At 39.7% G+C, this 19,738-nt stretch overlaps 2 protein-coding genes across 2 annotated transcripts in view; both read right to left on the reverse strand.

Moving 5' to 3' along the window:
- LOC6043584 (protein eva-1) overlaps window positions 1-19,738 on the reverse strand; it is a 346,252-nt gene that overhangs the window by 289,674 nt on the left and 36,840 nt on the right. The gene's annotated exons all lie outside the window — the stretch shown is intronic.
- Window positions 4,407-5,288, reverse strand: LOC119769009 (paraneoplastic antigen Ma3 homolog). The gene has a single exon (XM_038260883.1). The coding sequence runs from the start codon at window positions 5,286-5,288 to the stop codon at window positions 4,407-4,409; it is 882 nt and encodes a 293-aa protein (XP_038116811.1).

The raw sequence follows: 19,738 nt of genomic DNA on the forward strand, positions 1-19,738 counted from the left end.
CCTCGAGCGAGAGCAGCTCATTATTCACGCATCATCCTAATAACTGTCACGCCTAAGCACAGCAAATGGAATCCACTCCGGTCTGCCCAAGTGGAATTTATAGACCCCCGGTTGGGAAAACTAATGGTCAGCTTGCTTTTGGAGCTTTGGAGAAATGACTTTGGTTGCTGAGAAGAAAAACAAAAACGAGCAAACACTCCCACTCCCACCCGACCAGCAAAGCTCAGGAGGGATGAAAAAGGACATAATTAAAGTATTTTTCATGGTGCTTTCTTTGATACCCGGGAAATTGCTGCCGAGCTTCGTTCGCTTTTTTTCTTTTTGCTTCGTGGCAGGTCGTGTTTCAAAGAAAGCGGCGGGTGACTGAGCAATATGTAATTTAAGTTTTCCTCTCTCCGGACGGCTCAGGTTCAATCTGTGTGAGTAATGCGAAGCTTCGCCGAGTACACGGTAAGACCGAAGTGCCTTGAGGCTGTTCTTCGAGGTGTTAACCGTCACTTTCAGCCGAAGAAACACAAGTGCTGATTTATGCTTGACAGCGAATTACGTGTGGTTCATTATTCATGCTTTGTTTTGTGATATCTAATTTTAGCACACTATGCAAAATGAGAAAGAATTGTTGTTTTGATTAGATTTCATGCCTTCCCGCGCATTTGAGTAAATATTACTATTGTCTAAACATATAAAATCAAATTGATGAAAAATCAATTGCAATGAAGAAAAACTGATCATAAATCGAAATATTGTCGAAGATTTACACAACTAAGATGTATCGACGATAGATGTTTATATTGGATACAATTCTCCTGCTACCAGGTTTCTTTGAATCAAATTAAATTATTAAATTCTACAGCATTACATTGGCGTTCTCGATTGCGAGATTCCTACTCGAAACTAGGTGTTCGAAGGCTTGACCCCGGGATTCAAACTGACAACCTTTGGATTGTTAGTCCAACTGCTTACCAGCGACTCCACCGATACAGAACCCAGGGAAAAGACTCCTACACCTGAGCTAACGACCTAACTGTCTTTTGGGTGCGGATTAAAAGACTATTTCACTTTTACCTTTGAACTTTATTCTTCAACTGCTGGATCGGGAAAGAGGAATACAATAGTGTAACAATGGTTTATATAGGGTGTCTACAGGAAATAGCTTAGGTACTAGAAATGCAACACACTTGCAATATAATTATAGAGAATCAAGATACAATTGCTCTGATCTAGACCACCTAAACGAGGGATACTTAACACTTCCCCGCTTAAATTCAAAATTACAATTTGTGAAATCTATAAACTTCGTATCTCTCTGGTCTTCTTCTGACACGCTTACTCCTACGCAACTTCGCAGGTCGTTCAGGTGTCTTGAGAGGTGAACTCTTCTCTCTCCTTCGCTTGTATCTCTTCTTAGGTGTTACAATTACATTGGGCTCAACTTTTGGGTAAATATAATCGTTTTTCTCCACAAATCTTCTCTTCAGTTGGTTTCTGCTGGCCAACTTGGTATTACCTGACACCTCAATGTAGTACGTATTCTTGCTGTTAACACCCACGATCACGGCTTCCAACCAAGATCTCATCGTCTTGTACTCACAACGGTACCACACAAGATCTCCTACAGCGTAATCGTCGTTTTTCTTGACCCTTGGCTTTTCATTGATACTTTCCCGCTTATCAATGATCTTCTCTTTGACCCGCAGATCAAATCTAACCCTTTTCTTAACCTTTTCTTGCTTCGGCTTCAAATTACTGTCCAAATCGGTTTTTGGCACAAAAGAAAAGATTTTGCTCGCAGGCGAACACCCTAGCGCCTGGCAGTAACTGTTCCGGTAACTAAACAGGAAAACCTCGACCAGTTCCGGAATCTTACAGCTACCGTACTTCGGATCAGCCATCAGTTTCTTCAAACCGCTTTTGGCTGTCTGGACCCCCCTTTCCGCAAGACCATTACTTTCGGGCGAATACGCCGGACTCTTCTTCAGCTCAATCTTCAACTGTCTCGCGTAGTCCACAAATGCTTGACTGTTAAATGGCGGTCCGTTATCGCTGACGATCAGATCGCTTTTCCCAAAAATACGGAACACAGAGTTCAAAGCGTTAATCAGCGAATCTGAATCGGTTCTACTCGTCAACCTCACGTCGATCCACTTCGAGTAGGCGTCAACGACAATCAATAACGTTTTTCCAGCGAAGTGAAAGAAATCCAGATGGATTCTCTCGAACGGTCTACTTGCCTCCGGCCACTTCGAGTAAACCTTCTTCGGCATTCTTCCGGTCTTACTGCAAACCTCACACCGCTGTACGAATTCTTCGATGTCCTTGTCCAACCCCGGCCAGTAAACGTACCGTCGAGCTTCTTGTTTCATCCGGATCACTCCAAGATGACAACCATGCATCAGCTCTAAAACACGTTTTTGGCAAGACTTCGGAACAATAACTTTTTCCGAATAAAGTACGCAATCGTTAAACAACGACAGACAACTCTGGTTTGCGAAGTAAAACTTCAGGTCGGCGGGTACGTTACTCTCGTCCCACCCACGTTGCACCAGCTGGAAAAGCGTACTCAGCAGAGCATCTCTCTGAGTTTCCCGGCCTATGACCTCCAGATCGATCATGGCTGACTCCTCGGTCACGCTCAACAGCTCAGCAATCTCCGAGTCGACCCCGGTGGTACCAGGAACCGGTAGTCTACTCAAAGCGTCCGCATTTGGAATCTTCGACCCCTTGCGATACACGATCCCAAATTCGAAAATCGAAAGCAAATACACGTATTTCTGCAACCGCGCCGCGGCCAACGGCGGCAGACCTCTCTTCTGGTCCAAAATGGCTGCTAACGGCTTGTTGTCGGTGACAACCGTAAACTGCTTACCGTAGATGTATTTGAAGAACTTCGTAAGGGCAAAGACCACGGCAAGAGCTTCTCGATGCAGATTCGGGTAGTTTCGTTCAGCAGCGGACAAAGTGCTCGACGCGTAGAAAACGGGCTTTTCCACGTCACCAACCTTGTGGCACAGAACGGCTCCCACGCCATTCAAGCTCGCGTCGCACACGACCACGATCGGTAGATCAGGGTTGTACAGCTCTAGGAGTCGGTTACTCAACAGGAGCTTCTTGCACTTGTCGAACGCACTTTCACACTCAGCAGACCACTTAAACTGAACGTTCTTCTTCAACAGCGCGTACAGGGGACACAATTTCACGGACAGATTGGGGACAAACTTGGAGTAGTAGTTGATCATTCCGAGGAACGATTTCAGCTGGGACACATCTTTCGGCCTTGGTGCATCTACGATCGCTTTGACCTTCTCCTCCGACGGACTGAGACCCTTCTCAGAAACCTGATGCCCAAGATAAGCGATTTTCTTAACCAAGAACTCGCTCTTCTCAAGGTTCACCTTGACCTTGAACTTTTTCAGTCGTCCCAGAACCTCGTGAATTTTGTCTACTAACCCCTCAACGGTCTCATTTCCCAACAAAATGTCGTCTAGATAACACTGGACTCCTTCTACCCCCTTCAAAATGCCCTCAGTCATGATAAACTGGAACGCGGAGGCCGCGTTTGAGATCCCGAAGGGTAATCTCTGGTAGGCAAAAAGTCCCTTGTGCGTGTTGATCACCAGATACTTCTGGGAATCTTCCGACACTCTAACCTGCATGTACGCCCCTTGCAGATCGATCTTCGCAAAGTACCGGTAACCACTTAGGTTCGCAAAAACATCACTTATGTTAGGCAAAGGATAATGTTCGGTACAGATCGCCTTGTTCACGGTCACTTTGCAGTCCATACAAATCCGTACACTACCGTCTGCTTTCGGCACAACCACGATCGGCGATGCCCACTCACTGTGCTTGACCGGAACCAAAATCTTCTCACGCACTAACCTATCCAGCTCACTGGACACTTTCTCCTTCAGGGCAAACGGAACTTCGTACGGCCGGTAGAAGATCGGCCTGGCGTCCTCCTTCAGAACCACACTAGCTTCAAAAGTCTCGATTGGTTCTTCCAAGTTCTTGGTGAACAAGTCGTGATAGCGTGCTTTGAGGTTAGAAAGCAACGTGGTGCGAGTACTGTCCAACTTAACCTCACTTTGATCGACCTCTGCGACCTCGTTCTCAAAAAATTGCCTCCACTCCGGGTACAGCACATCCAACCAGTCTCGCCCGAGCAACGGATGGAACGTACTTTTCCCGTCGATCACGATCAAGGTCATCGTGTACGATCGGCCATCGCACTTCACTCTCACTCGTATTGACCCCGCAATGTTCAACATCGTGCCCGAAATAACCCTTAACCTCACTTCACACTTCTGCAGCTTCAAGCGCGCAAAATTTTCTCGGTAGTCGTTCACACTGATAATAGTATAGGATGCCCCAGAGTCGATCTCGAATTCCAGCCACTTACCGTCTAGTCACAACCTCTTGAACAGCGGAACGTTCACCACGTGGTTGACCTCATCGTCAGAGTCGACCACGTTGTCGTCGTCGCTGCGGTTCACCACGTTCGCCTTGTTGCTCCAGCACGACCGCGCCATGTGGCCCTTCTTTCCGCAAGCGTAGCAACGGAAATCCTTGCGGCCACGTGGTCCTCCTCGCGAGCTGGGTCTGCCTCGCGAACTGCTGCGCTGGCCTCTCTCGGACTGCTCTGGCTTCCGGGACTGCGAACGGTTTCGTCGGTTGAAGTTTCCGCCATTGACTCGGTTGGCGTACTGCTCCTTGGCCTTCATCTTCTGCTGGTCCTCCTCGATCTGCTCCAGATTCTTGGCTTTCGTGACGGCTTCGTCGAACTTCGTGTTGTCCGGGCTGTTCATCAGCTCGGCCTGGATTTTGGCGTTCCGTAGGCCGGCGATGAATTTGTCGCGCAGGGCTGTGTCGAGGAACTGTTCGAAGACACAGTGTTTCGACAGGGCTTGCAGCTCGACCGCGAAATCCGCGACCTTCTCGTACTCGTGCTGGCTTCGCTTGAAGAACTCCACGGACTGGGCGATCCGGTTCTTCTGGGGACTGAAGTACGACTTCAGCTTGTCGGTAACCTCCTTGTACGTCGACTGCTTGTGGGTTTTCGGGTACAGCAACTGCTGCAGCTTCTTCAGCGCGGGCAAGCCAATAAAATGGACGATCAGCTTCCGCTTAAACTCGTCATCCGTAATGCAGTTGAGTTCGAAGAAATTCTCGGCTCTCTCCAGGTAGTCGTCGAAATCCGCACTGGGTACGAAATTTTCCAGCGTCCCAATCAGCTTCATCGCGTGTTCCGCCGCGCCGGCGTTCTTCTCTTCTTCTTCCGGCTTCGTCATGGCACTGACCTCGAGCACTACGATCACACAGCACGTGGTTTTTGGCGTCCACGGCAAACTTCTCCCTTCCGATCACTCTACTTACTCGACTACTCCACGCGTTACCAGCAACCTCGTTGCTATTTTCCTTCGTCGCCAATGTCTTTTGGGTGCGGATTAAAAGACTATTTCACTTTTACCTTTGAACTTTATTCTTCAACTGCTGGATCGGGAAAGAGGAATACAATAGTGTAACAATGGTTTATATAGGGTGTCTACAGGAAATAGCTTAGGTACTAGAAATGCAACACACTTGCAATATAATTATAGAGAATCAAGATACAATTGCTCTGATCTAGACCACCTAAACGAGGGATACTTAACACTAACCTCTAGGTTAGAACCGGGGCCAACATTTACTTCCCTGTCCGATGGAAGGCGTTATTAGACAAATCTCGACTCGAAAACTCTACCGGGACCTTCTGGAATCGAACCCAGGCCGACTGGGTGAGAGGCAACCAGGTTTACCCCTGCACCACGGGCCCCAACTTTTTTTTTGAATTTACCATAACAAGAAATCTTTAAAAAAAAACTCATGCCATAAATTAAGTCACTGGCCGGTGAATTGCAATCCAAAGGTTGCCAGTCCGAATCTTGGGTGGAAGGTTCCCACTCATGCGTAAAATGGCAGTGTGGATTATTAAAGTAGACGCATAAATATTGTACTATTTTAATATATCGTTCAAATTTTTGGGTTTCACAAATCATTGAAAAACTACCACGTAATTTATACACTTTTTGTATTTTGTTCTATTTAAGTTTTTTGGGTAACCATTCATGAAATTGACTGACTTCCTCATTGCTTCAAGCGATAACCTGAGGCCGCATCTGGTAAGCTGAAATTTAATTCGTTACTTCTTTTATGTTGGAGAAACTTATAAGATTGAGTGGTACATAAGATTTGAGAAAGTTTAGCCATTTCTGATTTTTTTTTTGAAAAAATATCAAATTAATGCAAAGAAATTACTTTTCAGTGGACTCATCACAGATTACTTTTCCAAGATAGTGCTACTTTAGAAAATAACACATGTCAAAGCATCGTTCAGAACTAGCTTCCTTAACTCTACTTCACCTTTAGGGAATGCTTATTTCGTCTCAAGGGCGTCCTGCGAACTTTTCCTGCGATCCAACTAATGGCAAAGTTTGGTCCTTTTCGTTTCCCCTTTCTGTGGAAATTCCTGTGGTACTTCCCAGAGCATATCGTGGGCTGAAGAAAAAATCTTTTTTTTTCCCAAAAAAACCCTTTTATCTTACTTTGTTGCCTACCTTTTTTTGCTCTTCTCGTTCACTTACTGGCAGAATGACTCCGCTGCAATTCGGACCGTGACCGTGTTCCTAACGAAGCACGTCTAATAACATTAATTTCCATTGTGGAATTTCTTAGATGTGCTTTTTAGCTGTCTTTTTTTGGTGTAATGATGCAACCCAACATTTCATTCAACGAAGGTTTTAATCTCTCAAATTTCATCTAAAATGGTATGAAAACGAAAAATAAGCAATAAACATACAAGATTGATTGAAAACTGTGTTTAAATCAAAATTAAGATTTAAATGTTTTGAATTGTTTACGCATGATCTACGCGTGACATTTTAAAAAAAATCCAGTTAAATAGAATAGCAAAAACGCTTTTCGTTGCTAATCAAGCGTAATGAAAGCAGTAATTTGAATTGGCAATTAATTGGACTATAAGTTCACTCAGCGTTAAACAATGCAGCGCTGATCCTTCCTTCAGTCACCATGGTGAATTGCAACTGTTGAAGTATTTGGACCCAACCGGATTAAATCCAAACAATTTCTGTTTGATTGCCCGTTCTAATCGACTTGATTGAAAAATAATGATTTTGTCGAGCTGCATATTTAACCGGAACTGGTTTTGCGAATGAAAGCATTGCAATTTTGCCACAACTGGAAGTTGCACGGGAAAATTGCGTTTTGATGAACGCGTTGTATGTTGCCGGTAAACTAATTTAATTTATAGTATAGTTTGGTCCGAGTGCAATAGATGAAATAAAATATTAAAAACAATGCGCTGTTTAACTTTGCCCTTTATTACTGCTTTGAGTAGTATCAACAAAATTTTTTATTTGCAGCTTAAAGTGACCTCGAACAATAATTTTGTTTTTGACATGACATTTTGTTCAGACAAACTGTACAAGACGCTATAGCTATCTTTTGTAAATTCACTTCCATTTCCCGCATGTTGCAATACGCCCTTGTGACATAGATCAATTTTTCAAATCAAAATGACCGTGCACACGTCGTACAAATTGTTGGAATGTGTGGAAAAAAATCATTCCTCACAAATTCATTTTGAGGCACATCTTTTTAAAGCAGTGCCATCTTTTGGTTTTGAGAATATATTCATTTAGTCAGTTAAACTATTGATTTAAGCTTGTTTGCGTATGCGTATAGGAATTCTGTGCACACTTGTGACACGTAGTCCATTATTCACTTTCAAGCATGGATGCCAGATACACAGATTTGACTGTGTTTCACAGACTTTTAAAAAAACATGATTGAATTAATATAGTTTTCAAATGCATAAAAATGAAATTTCTGATGGATTTTCATGACTGTGAATTGATATATTTACATTTTTGACAAATGCACAGACATACACAGAATTTTTTACAGAACATTTGGCATTTCAAGACACACTTGTGGCACGTCCTTTTCTGATTTTTGATTACATTATGAACCTTCCATCGGATGGGGAAATAAATCGTCGGTCCCGGCCTTGCATGTTGTAAGGCCGTTATGTTATTCCAAGTGTAGGAGTCGTCTCCACGCTATAAGTACAAACAATACACCAAACCAAGCCCGCTCCGGTGGAATCGCTGGCGGCGGTTGGACTCGCAATCCCTAGGTCGTCAGTTCGAACCCTGGAGTGGAAGGTTCCTTGGAGTAAAAATAGTCTTTGGACACCTAGGTTCGAGCAGAAACTTGCAATAGATACCACAAAAGACCTGGGTGTCGTTAAAGTGGATGGTTTGATTTTTGCCTAAAAAAGTTTTACTTCATCATACATAGTTTGGAAAATATTTTTCAAAAATCGATTTTCTCGAAGAGTACGTAGGCCGTTGCAAATATTTTTCAAAGTTTGTGTCACCCTACTTCAAAATTGACCCAAAAAATCAGAGGAAAAATAAAAATATTTTTTCAAAAATCTTCTAAATTTTAATAAAACTAAACGTTCAATCAACTTAAAAACAATTTGAAATGTCATTTCGTGCGTCAAAAATCACATTAGCATGTTTGGAATCGATGTAAATTATTTTAATTTTTGTGAAATTCCTATGTATAGCGCCGCAATGTTTTTTATTTGCGAAAAAAAATCCTCAAAACTTTGATATTTTCATAACTAATGATTGCAAAACAACTGCACAAGTTTAAAATGCATTTTAAAACACTTTTTTCATTTAAATGTCAGTAACATAACTTGCAACATCAACTGTTGAATTCAGTCATATTAAGATAAAAAAAAAAACACTGCACCCGCTTTGTAAATGCTGTCCGATACCTTTATGGGTCATGGGAAAAATGTACTTACTAAAATGCTCATATTCAAGTTATTGTTTTTGTAATCTTTTTTGTATTCAAAATTGAGGACGCCTAACGCACTAATATTTGAACAGAGACTCCAGTTTTTAGAGCAGCATAAAAGCCTCAAATTATTTTGTGTTTTCACTCAAGATGACGGTTGTTTGAAAAACAAACTTCCAGAAAATCTATTCATTCTGATCAACTTGGAAAACCAAACATGGAAAAGTACACCAGTTCGAAGAGGGACCACAAAAAGGCAAAAGCTAGAGCTAATTTGAACCAACTCGTTCTCATTAAAGTTTTCCCCCCTTCACGCTGCGTTTTTCCCCAGAGACTATGTTTGACGAGGGACTTCAAAACGAGTTGCGGAAGGTTGGCACCGAAACTGAAGTGCCCTCCCACTCGTTGTGCTGAACAGGAAAGTCGATTGCTCATTGTGATTTCATTTTGGTGGCTGGTTGGGGAAAGTTGACTCTGTTGGGAGAATCTCAACGAGGAACTGTAAAGTGTTTGCTTCAGTCTCCAGCAGTGTTGAATTGGTTACTTTGGGGTACAATTAATTTTGTTCGTCAGAAACTTGCGAAAAATAAGCAAATAAGGTAGAACCTGCATAAACCAACTATATGTCACCCTCAAACGAGGTGAATCGAATCATAAAGTTTTCATTTTATATCCTCTCTTCGTAATTAGCAATATACAAAAACAATAAAGGCTCCGAATAATGAACGAACTGAAGTTTTCTTGCCATTATTAAGCTTCCCGTAATCCTCTTTTCAGAGAAAGCTTTTCGGCTAAATTCCACGCAAAATTGCAAATTGTCAGGGTTAAGTTTTTTTCCGGACTTCGTTTGGATTTTTGGACTTGAGTTCGTGCCTAGAAACCAACTTTTTTAATTAAAATTGCTTCTTTTGAGGTGGAATTTGAGCGTATCTTATTTTTCCCCTGCTCTCGTTAGCCCCAAAATTGTTTATCCTTAGCGCATTTCGGTTCCGAAAAAGGCAAAAGTTTATAAATTCATTTCACTCATTGTTTTGAAGGATTTCTTGGGCAGCAACAAAACAAGAGAGCATCAACAGCAGCAGCAGCAACGAAAATGCCACTTTGGGTTTGCGAGGCATTTTCAGCCATTCACCACCAAATGCCGCCTCCAGGACTTCACTTTATTGCATGCATAAGTTATCATCCACTTTTCACAATTTTCCGCACATTTCGTTGTCTTTCCACCCACAGCATCATCATTGTTGTTGTTGCTGTTGTCTCTGCTGCTGCCAGAGACCTTATTTGAGAGCTTTCTCTGGAGCTTGAGGTTAAGTTCGAAGGAGAGTGATGATGGCGAAGATGCATAAGCGATGATGATGGAAAAGTCGTTTCTCGGTACTTCATCGCCAGAAAGGCTGAACTTTTTTTTTGTCATGCGGTGTGGTTCATCCAATAACACCGAAATCATTGGCACCCATTGTTCTAAAGCCGTGTCGCCATGGAAATTTATTCCCTTTGAGAGGCAATCTCTATTGTTTGTTTTTAAATTTGTGTTTATCTTGTAACGATTAGTCTAGATCATTGAGGTAAACATGAAGAAAGGAGTGTAAGTCGTAAAAATCTAGGAATCAGCTTATCTGTAATTTGTTTTTTTTTAATGAACTATCCATGGATGATGCAAGTGATGTTTCGCTAAAACGGAGTTTTAAGATGCCATGCGGCTATAAAAACCATATGAATATTTTGTTGACAGAGAGACTACATTTATATTACACAACTCTGTTTTTTTGGAGTTGATAACCAGTAAACACTTTACTTTCGTTAAGGTATGATGAATGTTGGCTTTTTGAACAAGCTGTAATCGACAGAATTGTTATTTAGATAATTCAATACTAATAGTTAAAATTATAAAATTGCAACAACTTATTTTGCTACCCTCATAGATAAACATGGGTGCGCATGGTTGCTTAAAATAATTCCATAGCATATACTTGCATATAGCGTACACCCCAAACATACAATTCACATTTTTTGAGATGGAATTAATTCTGTCAGTTAGCACACACATTTATCATACCATGATGAAACAAAAGCGTCTCTGACATCAACCTCATAAATATCGATTTGTGTTATCAAAACTTATGTTGAAATTAAAAAAAAAATCGTGGAGTTCCTATATATTTGCTAACAAAACTTATGTTTTTACTAGGGCAATGAATTTAGGTAGTATTTGTTGGTTTGTTTGTTGTATCCACAATTCCACAACTGGCAAACATAGCTAACAGGAGCTGTCCAGCACAGTAACATTAAATTCTTCAAGCATTTTGCAGTCCATCAAGCGAAATGGGCACCGTATTCAATTAAAACTTTATGGTGCGTTTCACCTGTCTCAACAGTTGGCCATTTTTTGCTGGACCTAATTGGAAATGATTTCCTTTGCTAATGTTACGCCACAGTTTTCCAGGTATGGATTAAAACATTTTACAGAATATTGAAATGAGGTACGCAAATTTAGCTACTTCCATGAAATTTTCGCCTCTTGATTGGATCCTTTTACTCGGAAATACCTGAAAAAGCTGAAGCAAATTCCATTTCCAGGTTTTGTAATCTTGCCTGACGACAGTTGAGCCTTATCCAGAATTGAGCATCCATTCAAGTCACGTTGAGCCGCAGAATTATCAGTCCGTTCTTCGGGCAACTTCATAAGTACAGCACACTTTGAGATAAGCGTGGTTCAACCTTTGCTTCAAGGCGGTACATCAATCGTTGCCTAGCAAACTTGACTCGAATTTTGCACCCCGGGAGGAAATGTTTCCCCGACGCCTACAACGACGGGAAGTAACGGTTGCGAAATTTAGCATATCTTTTCACTCAACAGACCCACTCGGCGTTGACAGTTTGGAATTCCCCCCATCCAAGAAGGGTGACTTATCTTGAAACGACCAACGACGACGACGACGACGATGCTAGTTTTCAGGATTTGGTCTGAATTTCAAAATATTTTCGTTATCTGAAGGTCGTTCATTTTGGGTTAAAGAGCCTAAGCTTGAGTACGGGCGATGATTTTGGGTGTCGACATCAGTGGCAGCCTAGGCCAGGCAAGTAGTCCTACTACAACGGACCCTCCCCCTCAGGCACTCTGATTAAGCACGAATGATGACTCCTCGAAAGTTGATGAAAATCTGACTACACATAAATTGATCATGATAATGATTATGAAGCTTCGCCACGCTACTACTGCTGTTGGCTGCTAATAGGGGTATGCGTGCCTTTTTCAATGTGCGTAGTGGTAATAGGGATGTGCAGAATATATAAGTTTTTGCCTTCCTCACCTTACTGAGGAAAGGCTATAAAATCACTCGAAAAATGAACTTATTTATTCGACCTCGTAGACCCACCTTCACGTATACCTATCGACTCAGAATCATGTTCTGAGCAAATGTCTGTGTGGATGTGTGTAGGTGGGTGGACAAAAAAATTGTCACTCGATTATCTCCGGACTGGATGAACGTATTTTGACCATATTAGTCTCATTCGATCCGTCTTTGGGTCCTATAGGTCTCTATTTAAAATCAGCAAGTTTAGTTAAGTACTTCAAAATTTATGCTAAAAAAACGATTTTGGCGTATGTCCGGAAGATTGTAAAAAGGGTGTTTTTTGCAAGAAACCCTATCATGTTATACATTTTCAGAAAGGTATTAAAAAGACCTTTCCAATGAGTCATTGAAGATCTGACAACCCTATCAAAAGTTATTAGCACTTCACTATTATTTATAAACTTTTTGGAGGCCGGATCTCAGATATTTCAGTAAAAGTTATGTCCGGGTCCGTCATGCGACCCATCGTTAGCTAGATAATCGAAAGACCTTTCAAATGAGCCTAAACATCAAGGATCTGACAACCCTATCAAACGTTATTGGCAATTAAGTGTTATTTATACACTTTTTGGAGGCCAGATCTCAGATATTTCAGTAAAAATGATGTCCGGGTCCGTCATGCGACCCACCATTAGTAAGATAATTGAAATACCTTTAAAATAAGCCTAAAACATCAAGTCATGCGACCCATGGTTAGTTAGATAATCGAAAGACCTTTCAAATGAGCCTAAAACATCAAGGATCTGACAACCCTATTGAAAGTTCTTAGCACTTAAGTGTTATTTATATACTTTTTGGAGGCCGGATCTCAGATATTCTGATAAAAATATTGTCTGAATCTTTCATGTGAACTATCGTTGGATGATTTTTTTTTATCAGACCTTGCCGATGAGCCAGAAAAATTGAAGGTCTGCGAACCCTATCAAAAGAAATGAGTAATAAAGTTGATTTGTTAAACATGTTAAGGGAATGTTGCTATTTTTACTGAATGTATTGACTTTATGAATGTGAGGAAGGCACCAACCACCTAAAGTTGTATTAAGTAACGTTTTAAAAAGTTCTCGTGTAGTTTCTATCAGGTAAATGTAGTATTCCAGCTGCGTTTACAATATATTTTGCATTATTTTATGAAATTTATGTAACAAAACACCTTGAAATATGTAACCCATCAGTATGGAAAACCTACTTGACCAAAATGTCATGCTCATATATGCGTTTATTTTTTATGTTCTTTATCAGTCTGATGGTCAAGTGGGCTAAGACGCCATTCCTTACTGTTGGTGCGAGGCTTTAGAAAAATATTTACTGATGTGGGAGTTTTGGACCCGACACCTACAAATCAGCAAACGAATGTTTCATTTGATCTGTAAGTTTATTCAACTAAGTTTTCACAAAATCTTAGTGTTTTTCATTTAAAAATGGGTACTAGCAAACCCCTTATTCTTGTTTATCAATATTTTAGTAATTGTCTGCTCTACAACTTTGTAGAACATTGTTACACTCTAAAAAATAACCCGGCAAAGTTAGAAAAAATACGAAAGTTTAAAATGAAAATTTTTGTTCTAAATGAAAAAATGACCCTTATGGGTTAATGTAGATTCGAAAAGATAATTAAATTTCCCTTAAAATGACATGATCAAAATTTTTTTACAGTTGAGTAACGGAAAACTACAGATTTTTAGAAACTTTTTTTTGTGTTTTTTTAAATGAAAAATACGATATTTCGGGATTTCGAGTACCGTCAGCTGGAACGACTTGGGACACATGGGGTGAATCAGCACAGCAGTTTTAAACATGTTAGAGCACAACACTTTTATTTTTCTGGTTGGTTTCGGATAACACAGACTCAGACCAACAAAATGTGTACATCCATTTTCAAATTTAAAACCTTTAAGTGCTCTAAACACTGCTGTCCCTATTCAGACTGTAGTCCCGATTCGCCCCAGATGACGGTAAGTCATCAAATCGGGTGTCAATTTTACATAAAAGTCCCATTGACACCAAATTTCCATCACATTACCATTTCAGGCTACAAATGATTGGTAAACATGTATTTTTTTGCATGTTCAAAAATTGAAGGGGTCGTACCGTCCCTCCATCGCGAGATACCAAAAAACGGACCTCAGATTTGTGATCAGGGACAGAAGTTACCCCTTAGAACAAATTTTCCCGTAAATTGAAGAGGGGTCAGGGCAACTTTTCCCGATTTCGTTTGGAATTGTATTGTATATTGTATTGAATTTATTGTAATTAAACATATTTTAATTAAACAGTTTGGCTGAGTTGTTGCTGATCACGAATTAATGTATTGATTTTGCGATGCTCGATGAATGATTCTCTTGAAGTTCTCGCTGAATGGATTTCCAAGTTTTAAAATGTTGAAGTTGTTGTATTTTGTTAGCTGCGCATTTTTTATTCTGATTTTTATGGGTTCTGATTAAAAAAAAAACTCCGATTGGGAATGATAGGGAAGCAAACAAAAAAATGCATATTGCTGCGTTTCTGTTGTTAGATATTTAGGGAGATTTTTACGAAAAGGTGTAGAGATAACGTTTAGCAGCTATGGGTTGTTTTAGCGAAACCTGTCAACACATTGTCAAAATAAATATTTTTTTTTAATTTTTATTACACTTACATTGTGTTTGGAAGAATTCTCAACAGATATATTAAAACATGAATTCAGTTCTTCCTCGTTGTCCACATTCACGCAAGGAATTTGAAGAATTGATAATGGACGAATACCGTCTAGACTGAAAAAATATACTAAATATACAAGATTATTTTTAATATTTGATTTTTTTATTTTTATTTTTTTTCAGGGGGAAAAGTTGAGTCGGGTTTAGCCCAAGGCCAACTGCGCAAAAGATTGAGTCGGGTTTAGCCCAAGGCCAATCACGGAGAAGTAGGGTTTAGAAGTCGGCTTTAGAGTCGGGTTTAGCCCAAGGCCAACTGCGCAAAAGATTGAGACGAGTTTCAGCTCAAGGCCAATCACGGAGAAAAGTTGAGTCGGGTTTAGCCCAAGGCCAACTGCGTAAAAGATTGAGTTGGGTTTAGCTCAAGGCCAATCACGGAGAAAAGTTGAGTCGGGTTAGGCCCAAGACCAACAGCGCAATAGATTGAGTTGGGTTTAGTCCAAGGCCAATCACTAAGAAAAATTGAGTCGGGTCTAGCCCAAGGCCAACTGCGTAAAAGATTGAGTCGGGTTTAGCTCAAGGCCAATCACGGAGAAAAGTTGAGTCGGGTTTGCCCAAGGCCAACTTCGCTAAAAAAAAGTACATAAATGATTGGATTGTGACCCATGATAAACATAAATTTTCCTCATAATATGAAAAATATATATTAAACGCTATTAAAAAAAATAACCATGACCAAGTAAAACAGGGGTGCCCTACCTTTTGGCCCTGCGGGCCAGAACAGATTTTTCTGAAGCAGTGGCGAGCCGGAACTAGTATTTGATATAAGTTGAAATAGTAAACACATTTTTCTTGTGATTAGGTTCTTTTAAAGTAAATAAATAAAAGAACCATGGTTGCAAATAAGATTCATATATCTTGATTTTAAGAATGAAAAACAAACTTTCAAAACTGTGGTCATTTCACTTATTTTCATTTTTGTTTGATTAAAATAGTATAGTTGGTTTTTGAATATTGCAATTAAAAACGTTAATATAATTTTAAATAAAAACACCATTCAATTTCCAATGGTCGTTGCAATTTTTTAAAGTTTAATTTCCTCAACTCTGCAATATAAAACAATCAACGAGACATGATTAAAAAAATCAAAGGGAATTTGGATTTGAATACCCTTTACAAAAAAAACAAACTTTTTGCGTTGTTGTGCACCTTTATTCAATTATTTTAAAATGTTTTTAAAACACACACAAAATTTAAAAAGTGTAAAAAATATTTATTAGATCATGTTCAATTCTTTATTCTTCAAAATTCAAAGCTAATAAAAATATTAGCTTTCTAATTTCTTGACTCAACTTTTTATTTTAATAATAAAAAAATTGCAGCCATCTATTTTCAGTATGAAGAATTTGCTTTTTATCAATCAAAAGTTGTTCTGGAAAAAAACATTAGTTTAAAAAAAAAGAAAATATAAAAAAAACTTCAATTTGAATTAAACACAGTTAATACTGAAAGAAATTGAAATTTAGTGTCTTTTTGTACATTTTTATACAACAATCCAAGTTTTTTGCCTTTCTTACAAAAGAAAGATTTAAGGTTTGCTTTTAGAAAAACGCTTTTTTCAGAAATCTAAAAAAATTCGTGCACGGCGAGGATTCGTCCCAGGAAAAAAAAACCTATTACTAAATTGAAGGTTTAGATGCGCTCTTTCGATTGAATTTTCGCCCGAAACCCGGAACTCAAAGTCTGATTTTTAAGAGCTCTTTTTCTGAAATACATGGCCGATGTCTGTATCCGCTCTTACAAATTTGTGTCTTCCATCACTGGAAAACCGCTCGTAAAACCCACAATTTTTAAAAGCCAGATCTGTAGCCGTGGGGTCGGAGACGAACATTTTATTTTTCGATTCACAATTTTCGACCAGTCAGTGTGGTCGAAGCCATTTTTAGAGGTATTTTTTGGACTATTTTACCGATAACACTATCAAATTTAAAGAATTCAGTTTCAAACAAAAAGCCATTCGAAAACATGCGCCATAAACTGTTTGGGCCCAAAATTTGAAGCTTTTCCAAAAAGTATTTCCAGAGATATAGCGATTTTAGTGTTTTTCGTCTTATTTTTACCCTATTTTTTCCTATAAAATTTTTGGATTTATACAAAATCATATACTGAACATCAAATTCGAAGTCCCGGCTCGTTCTCGATAGAAAGCTGGACAAGTCGTCAAGTCGAAGCTTCAACGCCAGCGCTTTTACGCTTGCGCGTTTTACGCTGCGCGTGAAAGTGTTCTTTCTGGTGCAGCGACCTCAAATTTAAATCATTAAATTTGTCCATTTTTCGAACCTCACCACAGTTCTGACCATGCGCGCTTACGCAAGCATAAATAATTTTACCCGTCGACTCGCGTTGCGCGACAAATAATTAAGCTTATGTACAGGTGTGGATCATGAGTCATCCTCACCTGAAAAGCCCTTTATTAAATTTCGCCAATTGTTAGGCAATCAATAAAATGGTTAAGCTTTCAATTATGAATGTGCGATGTTATTTCACAGGGGAAATTGAGGGTGTGGCTTAACCAAATTCATTGGCATGTTCGTTCAATGGAGAACTCGACCTTCTCATTATTGACCAACATTTTTGAGAATGTTTGAGGAACATAATTTTGATATTCCAATAACATAATTTAAAGTTTCACGACAATGGTTCGAACCCATGACTTCCGATTTTGAGGTGTACTCACTACACCATACGGAAAGTCATGAAGAATTGCAGAGGTCTGCACAATTTAATTCATGAGGTTCATCGATGCTTCTCATCGGAACGGACAACTTTTAGTAGAGTTTTCGGGGACTGACTATAAAAACCCCAAAATTCTTGAGGAGGGCAGTTAGTTCCAGTTAGTTCCAGAATTAGTTCCAGTCAGTTCCAGCCAACTCCACTCCAGTCCAGTTCCAGTTCCAGAAGACGCCCCAGACCAGCCGGACCCGCCAGCAGCCACCAGTAGCAGAGGCCCCAGTCCAGCCGGACTTAGCGGTGGAGGCCGCAGTCCGCCGGGACTTAGCCGCCGGGAAGAGTCCGCCGGGACTTAGCCGCCGGGAAGAGTCCGCCGGGACTTAGCCGCCGTGGAGTCAACCAGGGACGTAGCAGAGTTCGGGTCTGGCATGGCTCGGCGCAGAGGTCTGGAGGACAAGTCTGGCTTCGACGTAGAGAATTGGTTCGACGAAAGATCGTGCGCGTAGAAGTTGAAAGTGTTACCGCAAAAATGTAATCTTAAAAAAGTGTAATATACAGATAAGTGAAGTTTACTGAAATGTTTTGACTCTACAAGTAAATATCACAAAAATCCTGAAAGCCTAAACTGCTCGGGCCGTTCAGGTGGTGACTAGCGGAAAGCAACGCTGTGTGTGTTTGGACGCGCCATTATGATTGGACAAAACCGAGAGTTGAAAATGTGACTATGTGTGAAAATTAATGAACAAAATGATTTCGCGAAGTAACAAACAGTTAAAATAGTGTCAAAAAAAACGTTAAATTGAAGAAAATGTTATGTGAGGAGTTCTAATATGGAATCAAATGTGCAGCAGTACGAGATGGAACCAAAACGGGCTCGACCAATGGCAGATGCATCGAAAATTTCAAAACCGGCCAACGATGGACAACACTAGGGATTCAACAATGACGAGATCATCTGGATCAACTGGAGACGAAATTCAGCCGCATCGGACACCCAAGAAGACGACCATGGAAATCTGGCAGTTTAGGGTGAGTAAACAAAAGTTATACCGAAATTTGATGTAAATAGTTAATAACACGCTTAAAAGGGTGCACAGCAACCAAGGAAGTTGTTGTCTTCTTATGCCAAAATTGACAAACTTACGGACCCAATCCTGCACAAATCTGATTGTAAAAACAGGCAAATTTTGTTGTAAATCACTTAGTAGACAGTACTTTAGGGGATGAATAAAACATTATATCGATAGTTCCCGTAGTTTCGAAAATACTAAAATATCTGTAACAAAAATCTTGGTGCAAAAGCTCTTGTTGATGTGCACCGTTAAAGATGGCGAATTTGGAGATGAAGGATTTAATCCAGCTTATTCCAGAATTTGATGGGTCATTAGACTCACTGGAGCAATTTGTAATATTAATAGATTATTATGCTGATCAAATTCCTGAAGGCGAAGATCAGAGTCAATTTTTAAATATTGTTTTTATGAAACTAAAATTTAAAGCAGCAGCACGTATTAACCGAATTCGTGCAAACACTTGGGAAGAAACCAAGGCAAATTTAATCAGGGAGTTTGGTACCAAAACTACTTTTGGTAGTATAATTGAACAAATTGAAACTCTGAAACAAGGACGGGATGAATCATTTAAATCATATGCAGGAAGAGTTCTTGACATAAAATACGAAATCATAAAAATTGATCAAAGTTACAACGAAAATTCATTTACAGCTTATAGCTTAAAAAGCCACTTTATAGTTGGAATTATAAATAATGAAATCAAACAAATTGCCACGGATAACCGTCAGATGAAGCTGGAAAATTTGCTAGAATTTTTAGAAAATGAACGAATTGATAGAGAGTCTTTAAGAACTCTCGAGCAAAGATTACTTGCTAGTACTGCAAATTCAAACCTTAATTCTGACAGAAAATTCAGAAATTTCAGATACAATAATAATACAAATTTTTATCAAAGAAATAATTATCAAGCTAACAAATTTTATGAATGTTATAAAACGAATATTGCAAAGAGCACTTTTAAACGAACTTATACAAATAGTCGACGCAATAAAAATCAAATTCCAAATAATTTTAAAATTCAATTTAACGAATATATTCCTCCTCATGAAACATTGAAAATCAATTTCAATAATGA

This window comes from Culex quinquefasciatus, chromosome 3 (assembly GCF_015732765.1).
Source record: "Culex quinquefasciatus strain JHB chromosome 3, VPISU_Cqui_1.0_pri_paternal, whole genome shotgun sequence".
Taxonomy (NCBI): domain Eukaryota; kingdom Metazoa; phylum Arthropoda; class Insecta; order Diptera; family Culicidae; genus Culex; species Culex quinquefasciatus.

Bases quoted from the DNA above. Each gene is read 5' to 3' on its own strand.
- LOC119769009 (XM_038260883.1), bottom strand. From the start codon at position 5,288: ATGACGAAGCCGGAAGAAGAAGAGAAGAACGCCGGCGCGGCGGAACAC.